Source organism: Argiope bruennichi, chromosome X1 (genome assembly GCF_947563725.1).
Source record: "Argiope bruennichi chromosome X1, qqArgBrue1.1, whole genome shotgun sequence".
In the NCBI taxonomy this organism is placed as follows: domain Eukaryota; kingdom Metazoa; phylum Arthropoda; class Arachnida; order Araneae; family Araneidae; genus Argiope; species Argiope bruennichi.
Genome location: NC_079162.1, coordinates 102,688,370 through 102,716,014, shown reverse-complemented (window position 1 = coordinate 102,716,014; position 27,645 = coordinate 102,688,370). Strand labels below are relative to the sequence as shown.

Sequence of the window (27,645 nt, the reverse complement as noted above, 5' to 3'; positions counted from 1 at the left end):
CAGAAAATTTTTAAAATTTACTTATAAAATCTAAAATTTTGAGTATTTATGAAAAGTACTTTTAAAAAGATATTGAAAAAAATTATGTCAGAATTTCATAGCTTAAAGTTTACAAACGAGAAGAAAACATTAGTTGAACATTAAACAGGCTTGACATCAGCATTCCCGTCAACAATCCTTCTTGCTTCAGGGTCATTTGCTTCCGCCAACTCAGCAGGTGACACTGAAAATGGGAAAAGCAATTAACAATTTGCAAATCGATTTGTAAGAAATAAAACAATTGGTAATTTGATGAAGAACGGTGTATTTCGAATGTATTAAAACCGTTAAATCGAAACAGACGAAATAACAAGGTCCGTTTATAATACAACTTGAAATTTATTTTCATATTTTCTAATTTATGATAAATGAGGAAAATATTTTAAAACAAAGAATCATAGATTGGAACATAAAAATTTTCATACTTTTGAACTGTCCAGACATCCTTTTTATTTTTTCTCAAGATTATTTCATAGGTTAAAACTTATCAAAGTTTGTTATATTTTGATTCTTAAATGTTTAGATTTACAAAAAATGCTATTTTATTATTTTGGATAATCGCTAGGGACAATAAAACCGAGATAAAATACATTTGAAATCCTAAATACCAATAAAATTCATGTATTCTTCGCATAGTGATCGTGTATTTCGTCCGTGACTGCAGCGACATGTATTTGATCTATGGCCAATGTAATGGAAATGCCTTACGAATTGCTAGGAAGTATGCCCGTCGATATCCGTCACGTTTTCCTCCCTATGTCTATGTCATCCGCAGGCTGGTCGACAGACTGAGAAATATAGGAAGCGTCTGCTCGACAATCGGCCGTCATTATGTTGGAAGACCGCATAGTGCCCTGAAGCTGAGTTCACATGAGGTGAACTATTGTGCGCAATCATTGTCCCTCTGTTGTTGTCCCTGTATTGTCCACGTGTGAACAGTTCAGACAACGTTGTTGGGACAATGGCAAACGATTGTTCCGAAGACACAACTATTTGCCATTGTCCCATTGGGGTCACGTGATTTTCCTGAAATAGGCATGATCTTCTATTGCGCGCAATAGTTGGCCTCGCGTGAACCCACCTTGACGGTATCACATTAGGATGCAATACTGCGGCGGGTAAAAGAAAAGTCCGAAATAAGCACGCGCGCTCTAGCTAGTGAGCTGAATTCTGCTAGAAGTACTGTTCACAGGCTCTTACGGTCAAAGAGGTTACACCAATTTCGGTACACAACCATGCAATGTCTAAAACCAGATGACTTTCAGAAACGCATGGTCTTTTGTGAATGGCTGTTTCAGCAACACAACATATATAATGGTTTCATTGCTCATATCTTGTGGACTGAGAAGTCATGCTTCACTCTAGATGGGGTATTCAAACATCACAACAACCATATATGGTCCCATTTCAATCGTCATTCAATCAGTGCCGCAGAAACAACAGGAACGCTGGTTTACAAATGTGTGGGTCGGCATACTCGGGGACCGCCTGCTTGGTTGCCTGAACGGTTCTCAGGACATTCTTCTTGATTTTTCTCCGTAATATGTTACCCGATTTTTTCGATGACATATCCTTAGCGGCAATACAAGGCCTTTGGTTCAAATGTGATGTTGCTCCGGCACATTTCTGTGTTCCTGTAAGTAATTGGTTGGATATGGAATATCTTGCACGCTGGAACGGATGTGGGGGTCAAGCTGTGACCGCCACGATCGTCCGACCTTATTAGGTTGCTTCTTTTTCTATGGGGTTATCTTAAGACATTGGTGTATCAATACGTAGTGAGACTTAAATGCGCGTCTGCGTGTTAATGGCACTTCGGTGGACACCGTGCTGCTGCGACGTGCGCTGGCATCCATTCCACGGCGCAGCCAAGCCTGCCTCGATATGCACTTTGAGCATCTGCTTAAGTAGTTTGCAAGAAGTGCTGCTGATGTATCAAATAAACTGTTCTTTTCTTGCACCGGATATGACGTCATACTTTGTTTTTTTTTTTTTTTTTTTCTAGAAAACGATGTGTCGTATTGATACAGTTTTCTGGGCACTTTTTCAAAGCTCTAATATTGTCTAACAATTAAAAAATCCGTTTTAAATGTAATTTCAGCTATTGTTATTTTAAAAATAGCACCAACTTACAAATATAAGTTTTTTTCGTTTTATGGTGACTAGACAAATAATATTAATTTTTTTTTCAAAACAGAAAATTAAATAATATGCACTGAGAGTCCTTAAGCACTACCGAATTATTATATATTTGTGCAGTTTCATAGCCGAAGAGAGAGAAGACACTTTGAATTTTTAAACTTTCTGTTTATTTCATCGCGGAAGGCATACTTTATGTACAAGCATGAAGGCACGAGGCACGTCAATCCACAGCACGACACAAGTGCGAAAAAAGTGAGACAGAGAAATATTTTCCCCCGGTGATTATATACTATGAGATTCTGATAGGAATTTTTTTGAACGTTTCGATTTAGGTAAAGGGCACGTAGGTATCTTTAAAAAAATTTATATACGTTGTCAGATTTTTATCCCTTGACTTAGAGTGTGGGAACCTCTGATTTAAGCATTTTTATAGAGCTCGTGTAGCAATAATTAAATAATAATGGTGGAATTGGATCAGGAAATAAAAGAACATTTTAGAATTAAGTTGATATGGTTTAAATTAAGATAAAAAAATTAGGATATTAATTAGGATTTAATTTAGATTCAGAGATATCATTACACACACACATAAAAATGAATCAAATAAGGATTAAAAAAACTTGTAACTCTCACCAGGTTGGGAATTTTCTGTTACTGTAGCCAAATTTGTAGCTTCTGGAACCAAGATTTCCTGTGCCGAAACGGAAGGAATCTTTCGAAACGGGTTTTCAATTACTCTATTACTTACTGACTCATCTGACGAAAATCTATATATATATATAAAAGTGCAATTCTGAATTATCAGATTTTATAGAATATATGCACAAGTTGCAAATATTTTTTAAAAAAAATACGATTGAAAAAATAACATATTGTATTTGATGTTGTTAAAAACTGAATAATTCTGTACGTAAAAATAGGTAAAATTACATTAATAATTAGTCAAGAAGAATATTTAATTCTGATATGCTATATGTAGCTCTATAATTGTAAATTCAGTGCAAAAATCTAAAAGGAAAACTGAGGGGGGGGGGATGTCGCTGAAAACTACTTATCATAATGAATATATAATTAAAACAATTTAGTAAATGTAAATAAAATTGCTAAAAATTCATTTTACTTTCATTTTATTGGAGAGAAGATCTTTAAACAGAAAAACCACCACCAAAGTATAATAAAATTGATATTGGATCTTTTGAAAAAATAAATATAGGGATATTGCCGTGAAAGGAATGTTTTTCTTTTTTAAAAGCCTGTCTTTATTTTTAGAGGGTGGGGGATATAGCATGATCTGACACTACGATTTCTTGAAGATTCACTGAAAACACGCAGATGCGAGACTCGTTCCAGTCTGAAAAATTCAGAATTTTTATACACTCTGTACGTTTCCGAATTGTATGGCCTATGGCTTAGGGCTCCATTGCATTCACGCGAAGTCTTTCCACCCAATTATTTTACTAGGAACTTTATTTTTTACCCTTTACATAATTATAAAAAAGAGATGCATCATAATTATACTAATTAGTTAGATTGAATAATTAATTTTGATCGACAAAAAAAAATCAATTTATTTTCATTATCTATCCAAATATTTATTTAAATAAAAAAATCAATATATAATGTTTTTTAAACGGACTAAAAATATAATATAATTTCTGCTAATCCCATACAGACTGTCCTTTAAAGCATAAAGTCGTAATTATTTTAAATTCACAGTCAGAAATTTTCAGGACAATCATTATAGGGCTAAAAGAAAATATTTTATACGTTTTAGTCCGTTTTATAAACGTGATCTATTAATTTTCTTTTATTTACATAATTACTTTTTGCTTTTTAGTCAAGTGTCTGCGAAATTGCAATCAATTTTAAGATAACTTTCGGATGAATTAAAGATTTGGTGAGACGCCATCTGTCGGTAATGGAAATTTTTAATCATTGCAAAATTTGCACAGAGCAGACTGACAAGAAAGCGATTTAATATCGCATTGTCACCCGGATCTGAACTATATTTAAAAATTCAATTCTTTTAATTCATCAGGACATTAGTTCAAAATCGATTGCAAAATTTGCATTCATACAGACAGACAGAGGCGAAAACGAGTTAATAAAACGACGTTAAAAAATTGAATTTCTCGTAGTAGGAAGTAAGTTGCCATTTTGAAGTTGGAGTTACATATGGCATAAAAATTTTTTTTTTTAAAATCCAGCAAAAAAAAAAAAAAAAAAAAAAAAATCTAAACCAAATTGGCAGAAGAAATCACTCAAAAAAGCACTGCTCTGATTGTTTGAATTGCAGGAAAAATAATGGAATGAATTAAAAAAGAAAAAACTTTTTTTTTTTGTTTTTGTTCAAAGTTATGCATTCAATACTGATATTTACATAATCATGATGCATCTGTTTTCAGAATTTGGTAAGGCTTGAAAAATAAAATAAATTCGTTAGCAACAAGAAGCATAAAGAGTATAAAAATATTCTTCAATAATTAAAACTTGGGTTTTTTCTCTGAATTACTTGCATCGCACACCTCACAAATTACACCTATTGAAGACATTCGTAATTCTACTATGATTGCAGAAAATCTTAAATTGAGCTTTTAGTTTAGCAACAGTTATGCATTTTGCAAAATCTTTATTTTGAAATGCTAAAGTTTCGGAAGAAATTTATAAAAAGTGAATTTATTTCTAACGTTTCAGATTTTTGTTACTATATTTTAACCGAAGTAATATTAACACAGAAATATAACAATTTATAATTTCAAAAGCATGAAAGCTTAATAAAACTTCAAAAAGTAGCAAAAAGTTATTTAATATGTGGTAGCCTTAAAAAGTTAATCTTTAGATTTGCATGGAAGGGAAATGGCATTAAATATTCTAACAGTGGTTATTCAGACATGTTAAATTTCAGAAGCGAGTAACATATCATCAAATTATTCAAAAGAAAATAATTATGGAAATATTTTTAAAGTATACAAATTTATCCAAATGTTTATACATTGCAGAGAAAATCATTTTTATCTCTATAAAGAATAAAGACAAAATGGTTAATTTCAAGTAAAGCTTTTAAATGATTAAGCTAGTTATATGAAATATAATTAAATATATGACCAATATCAAGTACCTGTAATCTGATGGTAGACGCGGCAGCAGACCGAGACGTTTTTGAGGTTTCTCCTTACAAAAAAAAAAAACAAAAAAAAAAAAACATTAATAATATTTTTGAGAGAACATAAATTAAATAAATTATCTTAATTGTGTAAAAATGTTAAAAAGCTAAATAAGTATATAAAAGTATTAAAATATATTGGCAACATATAGGTGAAACTTTTATATTGGACCACTCATTCCTATCTTGGGATGTGCTGCCTTACAGTTGAACTACTTCAATAAGTACCCGCTACCACATAGAAGAAACCAACAATATTCATAAGTTCAGCCAAGAAATTTTTTTCTATGTAAAAATCAAAATTTTTGTAGAATTTATTTCTTTATTTACAAACCTCAAGAATTATTCTAGGATTTTCTTATATTTTTCCTTCATTTTCTGCGGTAGAATTTAGATAATAAAACTACATACTGTTTGTTAGTTTTAACATAACTAGTATCCGTAACAAGAATCAACGCGTAAACTGTCATCTGTTGTATCATGGATCACAAACACATTTAGTTTAGTTCTACACCGGCTACTAGTCGGAAATCTTTATTCTAGAGCAACAGTTGTCTAGAGCACATTAGCTATTTATAGAATACTAAATCAACCAACGCTACATTTTTCAAAACGCTTTCAATGATATATGTTGCTATTAGTCAAGAAAAATAACACTTCTCAAATTATCATTAAAACAGCTAATTGTAAAAAAAAAAATAATAAAGTAGCACTGAAAATACAATTAAAAAACAGCTGGAAATGTTAACATTGCGAGTTCATTTAGTTTGATCCTTTTTAGATATTTTAATTATTATTTGTTTGTTTGTTTGTTTCTTATGGCACTTGCCACCGACAAGCCCGCTGTTACCAGCGATTTAAGCCTGAGGGGGACGTCTCTTATTTTTTATAGCAGCGCCAACTAGGGCCAAGAGTACGACTTTGCTACTCACGCATCACTCATTCGCTTGCACAACCCCTTTTTACAGGAGGGCACATTCACACATCTCACAGATAGAACAACAGAAGAACAACCATGCCCAAACCGGGACTCGAACCCAGGACGCCCAGATCACGGGGAAGACGCGCTACCCCTATGCCAGGACGCCGGCAATTATTATTTATTATCAGTAAACGGGAATTTCGTTTTATTTTCCAAAAATATCGGAAACGCCCTTATATTTCAGCATCTACACACACAAAAGATTCATAACTATGAAATGTTCAAATCCACTTGATAGCAGATTTCACTCCTCATGACTTTGACTATAGTCATATTTTTGTTAATATTTTTTGACACGCTAACATTTTAAACCAAAACAAAAAGTTCCACACTTCTGCGACTAGAATGACATGACTTATGAAGCCTTCAATATCACGATTGTAGACCATTTCGTTGAATCTGCAAAGTAGACCATCCAGTCCACGAAGTGGCCGTTGATTTTTCTGAGACCAAAGCTTCATTGTTTTCTCATTTCTGATCATAAACAAATAGGATTTATTTATTTATTTAAAGTGTTAAAGATTTTTTCTAAATATGAAAAAAAGTCGAGGGTATGTCTAAAATTAAGATTTCCTATTTTTGTCAGTAATACGTTTATTGAATGAAACAATACAAAATATGAATATTTATATAATTTAAGGTATTTTGCTTACTAGAACTATATGCCATTTCAAAATGCTTCTGAAATTAGCTATTGGCCTATGATTAAATTGGAAACTTTTTATAATAACAATTATCGTGCATAATTAATTATATTAAAATAGCTGAATTATATCAATTAACTGCAACTGTGCGATATCGTAAGAAAACAATTTGCTGAAATGCAATACAACGTTTTACGTATCTTGTTACATGTTAACAATTGTGACAATATCACATGTAGAGAGAAACATAGAAATATTATAAATTACAAGATAAAATAATCATATTTCATAAAGTTTTGATTTTGCTGGATGTAAACGTTGGTGAACAGTAGCAGTTCCTACAAATTTAATACAGTTAATGGGCGGCTCTATCATTTCGTTCTCTTGAGTTTAACTGTTTCTCGGGAAAACTATAGTTTAATACATCAGAGTAAGTTGAGTTTATAATTCAGTGAAAGTCAACTGAAATTATATATGCGTATGTGTCTAAATGGAGCATCGTATTACCATTACCGCGGTTTTAGTAAACATGTTTTACAAAATGAACTTGAATTCCATTTCTATGTCTTCAGGTTTTAATCATTATTTTCTTATGTGAGCAATTAAAATTGATTTAATTTTTTACCTATAGCTTTTTATATTCTAATGTCGACATGGAATAATGACAATCCACCATTACTTTTTATTTTAACGTTTATCTGTTTCACGATCACTCACTTTGATCCCCTAGTTGAATAGCTTATCCTAGCCCCTTGGTATATCGCAACTCTCCACACATACAGCCCAAGCAGTTGCCCGAACCACTTGTGCTGTATTTCCTCTCGGCCCAACTGGACTGAAAAGGAATTTGAACGAGTTTTATATTTAATACTCAAGTTCACGCCATGCCAATTCTGACCGATTCTTTGCATCAATGACAAATTTTTCGATTGTCACCACTCCATTGGCTTGGCGTAATTGTGCATTTTTGACTCTGATAATCCCCAGCCACACTGTATGAAGAGAATGAAAACCAGTTCAAAATTTCCCTCTCTAAAATTTTTACAAACAAATCAGGATAATATATTTAGTATGAAAGTTTTTTCGTCACAAGAATTTACATATAAAATAATGCGTTCTGTAGACGCTAACAGACTGCAATAAAGCTGGAAACCCTTCATTATGTTTTGGAATGTTCAATTTATTTATTGCTTAAATGTTACTTATTAAAAGTAGAATAATGTTTTCTTTTTCGAAACAATAAGAGATCTACGCTCCAATCCTATAACCTAAATTCTTATTTTCAGTTTTATTGTAATCATTTAAAGAAAAATATCTGTTCAGTACTGTTGAAAAAACATCAATTCAAAAACAGAAAAAATTCCAACAATGCACATGAATCTAACTTACTGACTCTACTCTCTTACGAGTGGGTTTTCGCATCTCTTTTTTTGGCAGTTCTCTGGTGGCTGATTCTATAAATGGTGAAAAAAGAAGAAAAAAAATTAGAATCTTCTAAAATTATCGTGCATTGACCTATATACTCACTTTAATATGAACTGTTTTCTAAGTAAAATATGATGGAAGACGAAAAGAAAAAAAAAATAACCATAGCCTTGTTGTTAAGAATATAAAACTCGAGTTTGATTTAGTTTACTTACATTAACATCATGTTTAAAACAAACAAAAAACACTTGGGTTATTTTGACACAGATGTCATAATTTTGAACCTCAGTCATATGACGAGGATTATACCTGAATTGGCACATTCCTCTCTAACTTTCCGCGGTAAACCAAGGGAAGGACATTTAGCTCCGGTGGATTTATTGCGTACCAGACTCGCTAAGGCGGCAGCTTTTCAATAAAGTCAGGTGTCGAGCTTTAAAAACTCCGCTCCCGAAGAACAAACCTTACTACCATACTATAGTAACCCCAACTCGTGCTTGAAGGTTACCTCTTATTTCAAACTGTCAGTAGAAATATTTTAGCAATTTTAACTTTTTACAGCACGTTAAGATATCCGACTAGATTCGGAGACGAATTTTTTAAAAATGATGCATACATATTTTTTACTGTAGCAGATAGCTAATACAGATTTCGAAGGTCCCTATCAGAAGAAAAAGATATACTCATTACCTTTAGTTTTTGAAAAATACTGTTTGTTTAATGAAAATTTAGAAAAATTTTAAATGTTAGGAAAACAGCGCACTAATTAAAAAATTTAATTTTTATCTCACCTACATATAGCTCAAACTACATAAAATGTAACAGACCAACCACAACATAAAAAATATTTTATTAAATAAAAAATTTATGAGCATTTGAAGTTACCGTTAGTGATTCTTTGTCAAAATTTGTTTATGTTTTGAACTTAAAGTGTTTGTAAATTAAGCTATCTTAAAATCCGTGGTCTATCACACCCTCAAAGGTATTGGATACATGCATACCAAATTTCACGAAATTTTATTGAATTGATTTTGAGATATGTTTTCTGTGAATCAATCACAGTGAAATATTCACTCCTCAGAAAATGCGCTTAGATACTGTACTTGTAAATTCGTTCATCCAAATGCGCTGGAAACAAATGTAGTTTTCACCCTTTTTAAACTGAAATGTCAAAAATAAATAAACTACGGTCGAGTAGGTAGGGATATAGTATAAACATATCAAATATTATTTTTGAGAAATTTACGGTAAAAATAAAATAAACCGCTCATTTTCTGTTAAAAATAACACCGTTTAGGATTTCATTTTTATTTGTTTCGTATTATGGAAACTACTGTACCTACAGTTCTATCTCACATATATTAAAAACAAAGTCTGTTTTAGAATGTAACGAAGTTGGATTGGAAGTTTGGACTTTATTTTCAGATCATAAAAAAAAATTTCTAATTTTCTGGAAAAATCATTTTTTTAACCTAATCGGATACCTTAATTTTTTCTTATGTTTCTGGGGTGCTGTATCTTACATACTTTTTTAGCAATCATGGGAATATTAATAACTTATAGAAAATTCTATCACTATTTTATAAACTGATAACTCACTCAAAATATTTTACATAAACGAACCATTAAAGCTATATAAATTTTAAGTTAGACTAAGTCAGCAAAATATTTCCCGGATATAATACTAATGACAATGCCTCAAAATTTAAGTTTTCACATATAATACATTTATTTATTAGGTTAAATTCGTAAGTTACATTTGTTAATAAATTTACTATAACTTGTATACAGAATATTTTGAAAAATCCTGGAATGAATTACTTCAGTTTTAAAATTAACAAAATTAAAACAGTTTTAATTTGAAAAATAGTTTTTGTTTTATTGTATCGGGCTGAATGGACACCACCTTCCCCATCATTCTCAAAACTTCTCTTTTTCTTCTATAAGGAATGCCTTTCACGTGGCAAGATCCACTCCATAGTAAACCATATTCACAAATACCAAGACCTATTCAAGACTACACATTAGCTGAGACCAAAATGCCACATGTCAAAATCAGCCGAAATTATAACTTCAAAAGTCCCTCAAAAGAGCAGTTCTCGAGAAGGAAATCAAAACCACAGGATTCAGACGGACGCCACAGATTTCTGACTCTTTAGTGATTACTTATATGCTAATATATGTCATACAGATATTCTCAATGTAAATTATCAATTTTTCAGTTAGTAATCTCATTTCCCTGTAAGTTCAACTCAAAGTCACCATTTGTTTAAGTATTCTTTTCCCCTCTATCCAGTTATAACATCACCAAAAAATTGAATATAGTCATGTAGGATTTGACACCAATGTGATTCTCTCTGGAGAACCCTGGATGGTCTGTCGTCTCTTTCTTTTTATCTTCTTTCTTTCTTTTTTTTCCCCTTCCATCTTGTGCTCATCCAACTGGTTAGATAACTTAGTGTTATAGACACCGGGGGCACAGGATGGCGTTATGTATAAGGAATGCCTTGTAGCATTGCGTATTTTATTGCACACGGTTTGAAGGGAAGAAGGGTTTGTAGAAAAGTGCAGTTTCAAAGATGTTTGAAACAGAGTTTTGAACGTTTTTCCATTATGCAAAATATTTCCGATAGTCCTTAATTTAAAAATAAACAACAGGATGAAAAAAAAATTCACGGTAAAGAATAATTCACGGCATTTTTCTAGATAACAAATGTGAAAAAAAAATTTGATTTATATCAATTTTAACCTTACAAAATATGATTTTTTAAAATTCTTCGATCGCTTATAATTCATTGTAATATTTTTAATAATTCTTAAATTATTCCAGATTGTTGAAAGAGAAAAAGCTAGATGATATAGAAGTGCATTTCACAAAGTAGTAAACAAATTATCTTACCACCATGATTACAATGCACGAGACATCACTGCCCTTACAACATATACAAGGTTACCTTTGATGTTTTTGAGGATGAAAAAATGAATACTATATTTCTGAAAATCCAAAAAGAAGTGTAACGTCAAAAGTATATAACACAGTGATTCCTTAACTCTATACCCATTTGAAAAATTCTCAAATTTAGTAAGTATTACGTGGAATGAATCCATTTATTGTGAAATACTGTTTAGTAGATTATTATTAAAAAATTACTCGTGGTAACACAATTTCTATATTTATGGAGTAAAATACGATTCTAGGATTTTAATTGAGTTATTTAATAGCTTTTATATATTATTAGTATTAACTGATAATAAAGAAATTTTGGTTTATCATCACTATAAATAATTAATATTATTTAATTGTATCGGCATCAAGTTTGTTAATTGCGTGATCTGAGGATGTGCATTCAGCTAATATTTCCAAAATATCACGGAATGAAAAAGGCATTTAAAACGAGGCTAAAGACGGTATGTATTGCTTTATATCAAATAAAACGTTGTTGCTTTAATAAAGATAGAATTACAAGCAAGCAAAAAAAAAAAAAAAAAAAAAAAAAAAATCTCTTACCGGTCTTAGTTCTATTTGCAATTCGTCTACTTCTACGCAAATTAAGTTCCTTTATTGCCTGAGCTGAAGGCCTGGTCACTTTCCTGAAAAAATTTGTATCGTCCCTTTACCTGGTCTTTATAAATATACATTTTATAAAAATACATTTTAACTTTAATTTTAGATGGAAAAATGAGATGTTTTAAGAAATGTATGATGAAATAAAACATCTAAAAGAGAAGTTGAATTAAATATGCAAGAAAATAAAAAACTGATATTCATAAATTTAAAAATCTTGTGAATATTCATAAAAAAGATGGTTTTCATTAAGATACGGATTGTATTTTTTAAAAAATGCGTCTCTTTTTTGGTCTACACTTTAAATTACTTTTTTCCTTTTTATTTTGTATTTAACGAATCATTATTCAAATTTTGTTTCTGATTTTAACCCTGTAGGACATAATTAAAATCAGAAAAGAGAAAACTTTTAAAAGAAGCTTGGATTTAGAATTGCTGAAAATCTAGCATTCTGTTACGTTAAAGGAAATGATATTGAATATGATATTATTAATTTCAGGGCGATATTTAAATTTCAATGTTTTAAATCAAAATGTCAAGAAACGGCAAACAACAAATTATAGTAAAAGTGCTTAAAATGTACAAAACTTTTATAAAAAAAATTACTCTGAAATTCAGTGAGAAATTATTTTTAGATAAAACTGAAATAATCGAAAATATTTCTGGAAATGCATTTCTGGGAAAAATGCTTTGATCGTTATGCTAGCGTTCTTTATAAAAGATTAGCATCATTTACTTCTTCGGGCACCAGAGAGTTTTTAAATAGGTCCTGAGTTATTTGATATCGTTACAATATTAAAAATATTTTAGATAATTATGAATTGTGATTCTTAATTCAATAAACATGCAGCCTAAACATCCTTCATATAAAGTATTATTCTTCAAAAGTAATTTATAAAGTTAGGCAATAATTTTAAAGAATTCTTTCTTTAATGAATTCTAGAGCTTGTCTTATTTAATTTATTTATTTTTGCTTTTCTAGTATTAAATATCTAACTTCATAATACCTGGATGTGAGAAATGTAAAAAAGGATTATTCTTTTTAATCTGACGCGAGAAAAACGATATTAAGCATTGTATAATTCAGTTATTTGAATATTTTAAATTTCAGCATACAATAAAACATAAGCAGATCAGTAATAAAAACGGAAATATTTTCAAATCATACAAATATGAACATACAAATATTTTTAAAGCATACAAATAAGACGATTTTATCTCTAAATAAATATAAGAAGAGTACTAGTCAATTTAATTTAAATCAGCAAATAAATAAAATGATGTCATAAAATGTGTCACACAGTACCGTGAAATTGAATGCTTTGCTTCAGATGGGGCTCCCTACGGAAATAAAATTGCAATTATTATTTGAACCAAAAAAAAAAAAAAAATAAATAAAAACACAAAATAAGTTAGATAAAATTTAAAAAAATAAAAGAGCTAAAATTTTACTTTAACAAACATTTGTCTATATTCTAGCAAAAAAGGAACTTTTTATTCTATAAATGTTTACAAAATACAAACATTAAAAAATAAAAAGCGTACAATGGAAAATTATTATAGAATGAAAACTTCGTAAGAAACTTTCTTCATTACTTTTATATGCTTAATTAATGGGAAAAAAATCGTATAAGTTTCATAGTAGCAGCTCATAAATAATGAAATAGAGCATTTTGGTTAAAAGTCTGGCCCAGATATTGGAATAATCGTCTAAAAATAGAAATAATAAGAAGAAAGCTTTAACAATCTTTTGTTTAAAGAAGAAAGGAAATTTATTTTATCCGCTATTTGTTTATATCGTTTTTTGTCATTAATATTAACTACATACTTTAACAGTTTTTTCTTGGAGTGCAAATGAAAATAGTTGCTTTCTTTGAACGTCAAAATTTTTTACATATACTGAAGTTCAAGTCAAAAGAAGAATAAAATAAGGAAATTAACCATGCATTAGCGATAAACAAAAGATAATTGGGTTCAAAATCCATTTTTTTTAAGATTCTAAAGAATATTTTAAGTAAGTTGCTAAACTATGTCAAGACCTATTTAGAGAAACGGAAATTATTACAGCTTTTTATGGTTTGTGGTGATAACATCATAAACCAGATAACAACTTTTGGACAAGTGTGTACACTTTTGTCTAGTGGTCTTGTTATTTGGCTATGAACCCTAATTTGTGAATTCAAATCTCAATTTGCACAGGTTCCTTAATTCTTGCACGTTATCCCATTTGGTGAAAAGGAAAAGCACACAAATCTCGACAAATGGGTTAAGTAACCTGCTTTAGATCCGAAAACGGAATCAACTACATGTTTTTCTATCCGGCGGGAGTATAAGCAGTTCTAGCATAGTTGAAAAGGCAGCTATGTAATGAATGACAGAAAACAACTGAAATTATATGGGCGGATCAAGGAAAACAAAGCAGGAACCATAGAATGAAATGGCATAGTTCATTTAAAAAAATAATCAGAAAAATTACAAGCACTTTTCCCTCTGATTCACCAAGTGGCCAATACCTTGCATATAATTGAAACTGAAACTAGTTTCGAATAGATTCCATGACTTTTCTGTCTGAGTGAAGAACACAACAACAAAAAAAAGTGCCAACATTTTTTTTCAACTCAGCAACATTTCAAAATCACACGATGAAAGATCAGGGCTATATCGTGGATTTTTATCTCTGTCAACTAAACCTTCGTCAACTTGTTTAGTATGCGAGTGATCATACATTACAATGGGGAAAAGACACTTTAGAAGATACAAAATCGCTTGTGCCAGTCCTTCACGCGAGTCGATGGCAGTAAATGTTCTTCGTGCATTTCTTCATTCATCAATGCAATTTTCGAAATCCAACATCGCGTCCATCGCTTTGATCCTATTGGCAAACTGAATCTGAAAATATTGATTGCTAAGAGATTATAGGGGCCCTATTATACTTACAGTGGTAATTAAATTTTTAAAACGAACAGACAGAATTGCATAAAATTCATGAATCCAAGCCAAAGATGAAAATAAAATTTCTGCAGCATTAAATTGTCATTATTTTGTATATCAATATTTTTGCCTAAAATGTAAGGGATCTGTCTGTCATCAGGCAAGCAGACCGATATGTCAATGATTGCTCTTTAACCATAAATGTGATGCGGAGGAAATAGCAAACTGCATTGTTGCCCGACCATCACTGCATATCATGTAGCTCCTTTCGATGACGTAAGGAAGTTCATTTCAAATAAAAGTTGTCATTCACATCTCCCACTCTATTGTTACAAACTATTATTGTCACATTTACGCATCAAATTTTAACCACTGTTCCATTTTCATTGATCTGACCTTATATTTCTAAATACACAAAAGAGACCAATATGAAATAAGCGCTAAATTAACGATAGATTTGTTTTACATATTGTTGTGTGCTAAGCGATTTATTAGCTTTATACTATCTTTCTCATCAAACTTTTAAAAAATTTAATAAATTAGGAATATGTGTTAGGGTTTTTGATTAACTTTTTTTCTTCCATCTAAAAACGTAATGAACATAAATTTGGATTTCTGAAATCGGAAAAATTCAAAGGGAAGAGAAGAGGAAAATAATAACAACAAACAGAAAATTAGTTATCATATTTAAGTAGTTACAGATGATAACTGTAACTGGCAGCTTTCATAACAGATTCATTTCGTTATTTAGATTTTTCATCTGTTGTTTAAATACATATAACTAGGATTAACTTTCGAATGCAAGAAAGTGCAAATAGTTCTTTATCTAATCCAGTTGTTGTTTTATTTTCTATTAAGATCAGTACAACAAATTTTCATACAGAAAAATATACTAGCTGCTTCGGCGATCAGCAGTTCACCCGTATCCAAAATAATCGGCAAAACCAAAGAACAATCCTGACCCAATACCCTACTGATTTTACCAAATTTTATTTCACATGAAATTAATGTCATCAATATCTACAGGAAAATCAAATGACTTTCATATCAAATCAATAGTACTCTTCTCAAACCAATTTCCGATTCCGAGAGATATTTCAAAACGTTATTTCTCTGTCCTTTCTCCGAAGAGGAAAACTTGACAGAGTTCGTCTGTGAATCACTAAATAAAATATATAACGGACCGATTTAACCAATTTTTTTTATCTAGGGGCCATACGCATTCATATGAAATAAATTTTATTTAAACGGTTCGGTGGTTTCGGTTGCTGAGCTCTATCGTAGGATTTCTCCAAAGAGAATACATAACGCAGTTTTAATTTTTCGATTTGTTTCGAAAATTGAAGGAGAAAGAGTACAAGCAACCTTTGATAGCATATCTCGGTTCAAGATCTTTTATATGAAACCAAAATTATCGAAATCGGTTCAGCAGTTTTGGCTGAATTACTGGTTTCTTAATTTTCCTGTTTTATATATATAGACACTATTCATATCTTAATACCAGAAAATAACATATTTTACGTTTATTGCATTTTTGAAATAAATTTACATATTCTTTCATTAAATTTATATCCAATATTAGTTTAGAAGCTGCAAATACATAAATTTCAAGATGAAGCTAATCGTCGTACTTCATAGTAAATAGAAATATATTTTTATTTGCTGCATATGATTATTAACTTAAATATATTCGAGAATCGTCAAAATTGTGACTGTCAGCATCTATTCAATTTCAAATATTTCTCTAAATACGTAAAGGTACTCTGTTAGATGTACCGAACAACAATTCTAAAAAGAAAATGAAAACTCTTTTAAAATTATGCTTTCCAACTTCCTATTTAACACGTACAACAAGATCTGCGATGAAATTTTCAGATCTTAAGCACATTGAAACTTTGATAGAACTTCTTTTGATATTTTGGCTCTTGGATAAAATTTTAGATAATAAGCAATGTTTTCTTTATGATATTAACATACTTCTTTAATTCTATTAGCATATCAAACATCAATAATTTGAGAACATTTTAAGTCCTTTATTAGCTTAAAAGTCGATTATTACAAAAAAAAACTATGCACTGTCGTCTGTAATAAATTTCGTAATTTACCTTACAATAAAATCAATTATTTAATTGTTAAATTTTTGCAACTTATTATTTCAAAAAAACATTTAAAATATAAAAGAAATATTTCTGAACTGCGCATGTTTCTAGCTTACCTTCTTTGTAATCCTTGGTTTCGGAAATTCTGAAAATGATAAAAGAAACTTTATTTAAAAAGTAAAAACACTAAGCATATACCTAAATGCAAAAAAATGGAAATAACTTTTTATAAATATATGATTGATACTTGAGGGCTTAACGCCGTTCTATTCATTTTATGATGAATTTCCCTTAAGCATCATAAAAAAAATAGATATACTTTAGCAATAAAACCTAATTTGTAACCTAAAAAAAAATGCAAAATTTGACCTTTTTTTCATGTTAAAAGCTTTTAAATATAAATCTTTTATAGCTTCTTCCTGGATTGAAGTAAATATATCTCTTGCTTTCCTGAAATCCGCTTTAAAAATAATGATATATGGGTATTCCCGATTTTCTACAAAAGAAAATTCTTAAAATTCAGAAAAATTGTTAAAATAATAGAAGCACGATTTAAATCATAAAATACACAAGCTGTTATTTTAGAGATTAGAGCTCATTAGCCCTGCTAGAATGTAAAACTAAATTTTGAATGGTAACTGTTATTTTAACTGTTTAAAAGGTTTTGGTTTCGTTTTAGAGAGGTTTTATTCTTTTAAGTTTATGGGTTTAATATCCTTTTTAATCTTATATAAAAATATTATAAAAAAGAAGGGTTATAGAATATGTATGTATTATCTTAAAAAATCTGAAATGAAAGAAAAATTTCTAATTTTTAAAGTGGAATAGGTTAGCAAAAATATTTTCAAAATGTAGTATGAATAATGGAACCACAAAGTTTCAGCTATACCACCCTCTAGATTTTAAGTTGAATCGTAAGTTACATTTGTTAAAAAATTAACTATAATCAGGCTTGAGAACTTTTCATTATTCAAGTAACATCTCAATATTGAAATATTTTTTTTTCTAAAAAGTTTAAAAAAGAAATCATAATTTGAATAGTGTTTTGATTATTCAGTAAACAAATTAAATGTATTTTAATGATTATGGAGAACATCAAATTGCCCCTTCATTTCACCATTTTATTTTTGTTATCTACACACCATATCTAGCCTTTTCTGCTATAGAAAATTCGTTGGGATTGAAAGGTTTTATTATTGAAAAGTTAAAAAGAATTATTGTATTCAACTTAAACTTATTTTTAAGATAAAATAGTATGGCATATATATATATATATATATATATATATATATATATATATATATATATATATATATATATATATATGCAAACTATTTTATTTAAATAAACAAACTTATATTTAGATAAAATAGTATGGATATACTTTACCACAGTACCCCTTTAAATAATTCCCATACTGAAGAAATATTGCATGGAATAAAACAAATTATAACAAGTTCTTGTTTTATTGGTTTTAAGTTTCACAGGTTAATAGAAACAGGTATTCTGATATAAAGTGTAATTATAGAAATTTTTAAATATTTATTGATTAATGTTCTGAATGTATTTTTATGTTTAATAATTCCTTAATCACATTATTTTAAATGACAGTTTCCTATACCATTTCCAGTATATTGGTTAATTTACTCTTGATTATGAACAAAAAAAATATTTTTAAAATAGGATTGGTTACATTAGATTTATTACTTCTAAACAAATTGTTGCTATTTAGGTGAAAATCAGAAATTTTTCTGTTAAAAAAAACGTGAACTTACTTGAAGTTGTTGCTTCTAAATGTAATTTTCCTTTTGGTTTTGCAGTCTTGCCCTTGCTGCTTTTTGCCATTTTCCTATAAAATGCACATTATCATATTATTTCATATATAGCTCTAATTGGTCATCTAGAAATTTCTTTAAATTGAAAATATCCATTTGAATGAATGATAGAATACTGTAAAAAATTATTTAAAAAAAAATTGAAAATTTGACTTTTATAATTTTACATTTTCAAAAAAAAAAAAAAAAAAAAATGGCATTTATTGTTTATGTTTCACTTTTATAAATTGATTTTTATGGCATGTTATTTTTTAAAAGTCATTTAAAAACCAAGCATTATAGTTTTTTATTGGATATATGTGTTTTATATCAGTCATTGCTGTTATGAGTAAAAAATTGCCCTTTTACTTGTTGTTCAGAGTTCTTAAGTTTTGAACAGAATATGAATGAAAGATTAAATAAAGTACAATAATGATGATTTTACAAAATTACTTTTCATAATTATTCTTCAGTATTACTACAAAAATAATATTAAATTGTAAATCCTAAAATTTGTAAACAATATTTAAGATATTAGAAACATTAGACATTTTTCAAATTTTATGCCTTTCTGTGTCTTAATGCCCCCTTTTGTAAAAATAAGAATATGGCTATTTTAATTAAACATGTTTAACTATATTAGTTCATTGCCCCTATGTAACAAAGCATAGCTAGATATTGAACTGTTATTTTTACAATTTAATAGACTTTAAAAGTTTTCAAAAGAACAACTGTTCATAAAAAATGTGATTTTCAACAATAAACTCAGTACTTACATGAGTCTCTTTTTGTTCATTCATATTTCTTTGACTTTAATAACTCATAGTAAATTTTAAAGCAAAATATTGTATTTAACTTATGTATAAATAAAAGTGAAGTTTATAAATAGCTTGTATCTCATTGAAATCCAAGATACTGAAAAGATTTTCATCAGAATTTGCTCACAAATGCTCTAAAGGGTATTGAAGAATTTTGGACAGTTCATTACTTTTTCATTTTTAATTTTTTTCAAATTAATTTCTCTATTTATTTTTGAGTTGCTACTCCTAATGTTTTGTTGAATTTTATACCATTCTGTAAAAGTTATTATCTGGAGAGAAAAAAAAATTTGACATGAAAATTTTTTGGATTAAGTCTGTAATTTTTCAAGAATGCAAGGTTTAAAAATTGTTTTCTGCAAATAGTTGCTGATATTAAAAGGATATTGTATATATTTTATACAAAAGTATATTTACATTTAAAATGTTAAAAAATTTAATAAATGCATTTGTTTTCATACATGTTGGCATTCTGTCAAGTGCTGATATTAAATATATATTTCAATTCTACATTTACACTTTAGTAGTATGATATTTATATTATATAACTATTAATAGCTAATCTCATATGTTATAACTGTAGTTTTTGCTATAAGTGCTTCAAAATTTTCTCATCTCTTCCTTCTATTAATATTATGGCAGAATAAACTTTGGTGAACAAGAATAAAATAAAAATTTTCACACAAGTTTATCTACGGTGTGTAACATCATTAAAAGTCTTTAAAAACTGCTTATATTTTATAGTCCTTAAAATTGCTTAATTTTTTTTATTTGCTTATATTTTCCTTGTGATGTAAAAAAAAAATCCATTCTTGATTTGCTGAATTATAGGCTGTATTTTCTATGCGATGTCAGATCATTCAATATTTAATGAATCTGAAAGTAAGTAGGAAGGGTTTCATTTCAGTTAAAGGAAATACTAATAGAAATGGGAAAATAAAACATTTCCATTTACTGGACTCTTTTTTCACTTCTTTCAAATAGGGGGAAATCTAAACTTTACATGTGTGTAACTCTTCTTTTAGCTCTTGCTTCTTTAGATAGGGGGGGAATCCTTTCATTTCAGAAATAGTTTTATGTATTCATGTAAATCACGAGTATTGGTTTTTGACAGTAACTTCATTTCACCATTGTTTTTCCACACATGATTACTTGTTCATTTTATTTCAAGTTTCATCTAGTTACTCTCTATTAGTAATTTATTTAAATATTTTTACTTGAATTAATTTTTTTGCAAAAGTTTAGAACAGTAAGTCTGAAAATGTGTATTTCATTTATTGTGTACTTCCATAAGAGAATACACAGAATGATTCAAGGCTTTCAAAAATAAAAGTAAAATAAAATATTTATGATGTTTCAATATTACTTTTAAATATATGTTACTCTTATCAAAAAATCTAAAAATAAATTAACTAATACCAATAAAAATCCCATTTTACTTTTTCATATGCAAACTATTGAAAGAGAAATAATTGCAACCTTGCCAAATCTCTGTAATTCAAACTTCTGAATAACATGATTTTGGAATTATATCTGTCTGTGAACATAACTGAAAAATGCTTTGAGCTGGAATATCTTGAAATTAAATTTGCAGATTCCTACCAATTTTTGAGCAAAATCCATTCCTATCCTGGGATTCCAAAAGTAAAAATTTGTGTGCTCAGAAAATTTATGACCTTACACAAGAGAGGAGTGATAGAGCCTTTATTAGAGAGGATGCAATGAAGTATTGGAGATACATTTTTAGTTGGTTTCACATGCATAGTGAAGTATATTAAGACATTTCTTCAAAAGTATCAGAGTAATGACCTGCTTTTGCCTTTCTCTGCATCTGATATACACAAGTTAATAAAACAATGATTGCATTTTTTAAAGTTTTGAAAGAAAACTTCTGAATTGAAATTATTTTTTCAGTAAATTGCTAATGAGAGTATGATTTTTCTAACAATATATCTTGTTCTGCAGTTGATAAAGTGGGTATGTGCATAAGAAAGAACAAATCATTGAAAGACTTACATTCTGCAGGAGCAATATCCAATGATATGTTTTTCAAGCATGACTGTCAATAACTTGTTTTAAAAACGTCGAAATGAATAATGATTGGATCTTCAATAAATGTTGCATCAATAAGAAATGTTGTTTTAGCAGAGAAGAAATAAGAGAGAGAAAAGAAACATGTTCTCAGGTATACTCTCATTAAAAAGGATAAAAAGATGTAATGGAGATGCTATTCTCATGAAGTTTATGAATTTCCATGTCAAATCATCTTTACTCGATTTCAAAAATTTGCCTGTCAGGAAAATGAAATTGGATGAGGTTTTTTCTTTTTATCTTTTATTTAAAGAACCTAAATTTAAACTGTGGAGAGTTTTAAAAATTATTTCATTCCTTCTCGAACAAGCATCTATTAAAAGAGGATTCAGCATTAAATAAAATATTGAAGTGGGAAAGTTGACAGAAAAATACATGTTTCACAACATGTAGTCTATGATTACATAAAACAGTCTGGCAGAATCCACTCAGTAAACATTACTAAAGAATTGAGAATGCTAACAACATTGATCCATTCAAAATACTGCCTATTTTGTGGGTAACAGATGGCTCAAGAAAAGTTGTCAATGATATGAAAAACGTTAGACTCTGCTTTGTAGATCTCTTTAAGAAAAAAGAAATTTCTCTTAGAAAAGGAAATTTCTGAAATTGAATATAAAGCTAATGTTTGACAAGCCAGACACTTTTCACTATTAACAAAATTTAATGAGTTTGGAAAGTTATTAGTGAGAAAATTGAACAAATTGAAGTGTTTGAAAATACCTATAAAAAGAAACAGCCTTTTCTTTACATGTGTAATAAAATTAGCATGATTTTTATATTATAGATATGTTTATTTATGTTCTTTACCTTTTTTGAGCAATTGGAATGTTAATGAAATAGAAGTAAAACCTTTTTTTTTTCTTGTGGGACTAATTATAGAGTAATTAATTTAAGATATGTAGTGGAAGTCTTTTAATAAGATTTTTTAAACAAAACTTACATAAAAAACATCTTAATTAGTTTCATGTTGATAAAAAAATATTCAGTAATTATTTGTGGTATTTTATGTTTATATTTGCATAAAATTGGATACTGATAGAGTTAATATTCAACTTAATTTTTTTCATTGAACTCATAGTTCTATAATAAAAAAATTCTAGATTAAAATTATTTCTTTTATTTTCTTTCTCTGTAGGTGCTTGAAAGGTACTTATTAAGTGTTTATTTTTTAAAGATAAAATTAATCTATGCACCTGTTACCTTCTACATGACTTTTAGAAAGTATTGCAATAAGGTCTAAATTTGTATTGGATGTGCAAGTCACATATTAAAGGTTTGAATTCAAAACCTTGCGAGTCTCAATTCCATAGGATTACTTTCTGAAATCTTAGAGAATGAGTTAACAGATCATTTTTAATGAGACTGGTACTGAAATGTGACCAAGTATTAAAAATTTCTGTCCCCTATTCTAATATTTTAAAGATTTCTAATATTGTATTAGTCAGGAATTAATAGAAATTTAGAATAATTTTTTCCCATATGTATGAGAAGTTATAAATTCAGTGATTATATTAGATCGTTAATGACAGTTAACAACTAATAATCTCTTAAGTATCCTGATAATTTATTAAGTACCATTTCATATTTATTAACATTTGATTTAGCTAATAGTCCTAGTTATGTTTGAGATACTTTCTCTTTAATATCAAAAACTATGTGTGCTTTTGTTTACCAACTCAGAATTTTTAATTTTCTATTTTCTTATGAGACTTGGGTCAGTTGTGAGTGTCAAAATAAACCAGTAGGAATGATCACCTGACATTTTTTAAATTTTTTTTTGAATACTCTCTAATGAAGATGTTATCTCTTTCCCCATCTGTGCATAACATTGTCAACCTTAGGCAAAGGACATAAATCTGATGCACGACATTGTTGAACAATAGTTAAGAAATATAGATCTTTTTCATCAATCTAATATTTCTACTTAATCTGTTGTGGGATCCTTGGAAATTTTTTTAATGATTAATCCCTAGAATGCAATTAATAGTACAAGAAGGTTGAATTTTTGCTTTAGATATATATATATTTTTCAATTGATTAAAAAAAATTAATACAAAATTACAAGTGTTGTCACAAAATCACATACCGAATTCCATATATTTAAGTCATTCGATATAGAGTATTGCATGTACATGCTTGTAGAAATACAGACAAAGAGATGGATGAATTTGGTTCTAAATTTGATAGGCATATAATTATCTAATAGAGGTAAAATATTTTTACAAAATTTTATTCATCTAACTTTCTCTATTTTGTAGTTTTTGAGTTTAATTATATTCAGACAAACAGACATCCTATTATTGGATTTTGCTCAAAACTTGATACAAATCTATAAATTTACACTAAAGACCATATACCAAAATTCAACAACTATTCAATTTAGACTTTGTTTTTGGTTTATACATTATATTATAATATAGCATTCTAAGCTTAGTTTTTGTTTGAATTCTTCATGTAGTGAAGTGTGTGCTTCATACTTCTGTATTTTTTAATTGTTAATATATGTCTAAGCAATCTTTTTTAAAAGTATTTTTAAAATTCATACAGAGTTTTAACTAAAAATTCTCAAAAAAGTATTATGCTATACAACTATCAAAAACTTATTACATTTTCAATCATAAATATTATGCTTTAACTTTTTTTTGCTTCCGATTATATATATATATATATATATATATATATATATATATATATATATATATATATATATTAGATTAGGAATAGATAGGAGTAATTTCAAGTTACACTTAAACTTTTATTATTATTCTATATTAGTAACCAAATCTTTATGAAAAAATAGCTTGAGAAAAGCTAGTTTTCACTTCAGATTAGCTATTATTGAGTGTATCTTATAATCATTTATAGAAAATAAAAATACATTATATAATAGCAGATGATCAAATCCCAATTCAGAATACAAATAAATGTATATGAAAAATACTGATGTACTAAATGACATTTAATGTTGCAGAAATTTTATTTTCATCTTTTGGCTTCAATTCATGCATTTTTGAAAATTCTATCTTTTCATTATAAAAATTAAATGATAACATTTTAAATGTAAATGGTTCACTATTGTCTCGTGGCCACCACTATTTTCAGACCCATGCTGCTACTGCTTCCCATTTCTGACCAGATAATGACAAGCACCTCAACAGATGGTATATATATTCATAATGTACTTAATACTCTGCCAGTGAAATCTCAATGTTGTTCTCCATAGAATAATCGGGATCGCTGAACTAATCTGGATCAATAGATGGCCATTTTAAAAGTTTGCATGATAAAATTTATCTAAACAGTACATGAAATTTTTCCACTGCCATCTGTCGGGTAGCAATTTAAAAAAGATATTGCATTAACTGTAATATTGTTATTGCATTGGTTAATATTTTTGGTATGAGTATAAATATTAAGTTTCTTAAATTAGCACTATTTTGGCATGAAATGTTGGATTAATTATTTTGATTAACAGGTGTTTTTTGTTTACTCTTTTTATTTCTCCTAAAACTTAAAACTGAAACTTGATATTTGATATTTTATATTGAATTTCAATCCACAGACTTTCAAATTTTCTTTTTATCAACCATCAATATTTAGAATGTTATAAAATTAAACTAACAGGAATACTTTAATTCTTTTCTTCACTTGTATACTTTTACAGTATAGTGTGTTTTATGTTGAACTTTATCATATAGTGAAGAGAATAAGGTGTGCATTCTTTCTGTTAATTAATTAAGTACAAAATTTGTTACCGATTTACAGTTTTGATACGAAGATTAAATATTAAATTTCATTTATCTGGCTTTTGTTTGAATTATCGTGACAAACTAAAATAACAAAATATTTTAATGCAGATTATTTCCAAAACAATTAGTTTCATTATCTTGTATATAAACCAAATCAACATTTAAAGCAATTTGTCCAAGATTGTTGATGGAACAAAATAACAAGATCTTTTTAACATAATTCAAATACTATTTAATTATAGAATCAAAATACCATATTTAATTTTTTTAGACTTAAAAAACTTTCAAAAGATAACTAGTTGGGAGTGTTTTTAGAACAATATAGTAAAATTTAACTAACACTTTATTTTTATATTTGATTAAACATCAGACCATGATCGCTGTAAAATAAATGAAAACTGAAAATTAAATACTGAAAATACCACGAAAATAAAGTTCCAAAAACCTATGAGCCCGTACCTCCTTCAAAATTGTGAGATCATTCATCACTATTTGATTTGCTCTTGAGTAGATGTATAATTCTGATGATAAACTTGAATATGAAATTTCGTTCATATAGTTTATTGTTTATTTTTTTTGTGTGTCAATTATTGCACTCACATGCATCAGGGCAAGCAGACAACATGGATCTCAACAAAAAGTCAATAAAAGAAAAGGAAAAAAAATACAAGTGAGGGTAAAGAGCTAATTTGCATCCTTTTGGTTTATGGCCTTTTTGATTTTTGACAGGATGTTGATGCTAAAATTACATAAAGTAAAAACAGTTATACATGTCTTATTTATGATGCTTCCTCACAGTGCAGATGCATTTGCAATCAGTGGAAGGAAAAAGTACTTTGTTATTAGGATGCAAAAGTTTGATTGCCTTTAGTTTTCTTGTTTTCTAAAATTGGTAAATTTTTCTGTCTCGGCCATTATTTCTACCATTTCTAGGATTTCATTAAAAAAATAATTCGTGACTTTGGAATTTTTCACAATCAAAGAATTAATTGAAGACAACTTTTTTGGAGTTAATTTTAGTGATGATGAAAAGTGAATAAGAAATTTTAATACCTCCCTGTAAAGACATGATAGACTCCTTTGAGAAACTTCAAGCTTGTTAGCTTGTCAAAATATCTCATGAACCTGATTCAATTCATTATACTGTATTGAATACTTGCTTACAGTCAACATATTCGAGACAAGTAAAGATTTTTGTAATTAAATGTGTAGCTATATGTGCATAAATTCATATAAAAAAGAAATATGTAATTTGTAAACAAGTTACAGAATAAATGTTAATGTTTAATAATTTCTTTCACTTCTATGTAGTAACATGCTAGTACTATCTAAAAAAACTTTAAAGTTATTACTTTCAGATGAATTAATTACATTATTAATATTAATTTTATAATAAACAAAAAAATATTAAAATTTTGATTGCAGCCATGTCTTAATTTATATGTTATTTTGCATCAATCTCTTGAAGAAAATTATATATGGTGCTTTACTGCACATGAAAAATATCAATTTAAAATAACAGTACAAACGGGAATACAAAAGAATACCTGGTGGAATCCTTTTTACTCGTCTTTGGTGGCATTTCCACTTGATCTGTGTCCAGTTTTTTCACTGTGAAAAAATTTTTTAAATGTAAGAAATCAGGAAAGATCCGAATATATATATATTATGTTAAAATTTGTTATAAATGCTAATGTTTTACATTGTATGTAAATAAAGATATTGAACAACACTATTTTAAATGTTCTACTGCAGTTAGTTTACCTATAAGCACAACTAATAACTTTAATTCACATTACTTCACTTTTTCTATTACATATAAATATTTAGTCAATTAGCATTTTATGGAAGATGAGAATATTTAATTATTTTTTTAGCAAAGAAATTTAATAACAAAATTGTAGCACATTTTAATATCGTTATTTTAGCCAAAATCGAAATGAAAATTTTTCATCTACTTTTTTAACTGGTATTAAATCCATATTTTTCTATAGAAAAGATTAAATAAACTTTAAGTATTTTATGGAAGGTGAATAAAAAGTAATAATTTTGCATACTGCAAATAAGAAATTAAAAAATTTCTCACCTTCTTTTCGAAAGAGCTTACGAAAGTGATAAGAATTCATAAGATATCCCATTTTTCGTTCTTTCGGGGACGATTCCGAAGATCTTGAGTGACA

General features: G+C 28.4%; 1 protein-coding gene across 1 annotated transcript; it reads right to left on the bottom strand.

Moving 5' to 3' along the window:
- On the bottom strand, positions 1-27,610 carry LOC129959035 (uncharacterized). The gene is made up of 10 exons (XM_056071810.1): positions 27,552-27,610; positions 27,013-27,076; positions 18,766-18,839; positions 17,107-17,135; positions 13,267-13,301; positions 11,904-11,986; positions 8,360-8,424; positions 5,300-5,352; positions 2,815-2,948; positions 1-223 (listed from the first exon to the last, which is right to left on the bottom strand). The coding sequence occupies exons 1-10, from the start codon at positions 27,601-27,603 to the stop codon at positions 141-143; spliced, it is 672 nt and encodes a 223-aa protein (XP_055927785.1). The 5' UTR covers positions 27,604-27,610; the 3' UTR covers positions 1-140.
- Between the last annotated feature and the right edge of the window lie 35 nt (positions 27,611-27,645).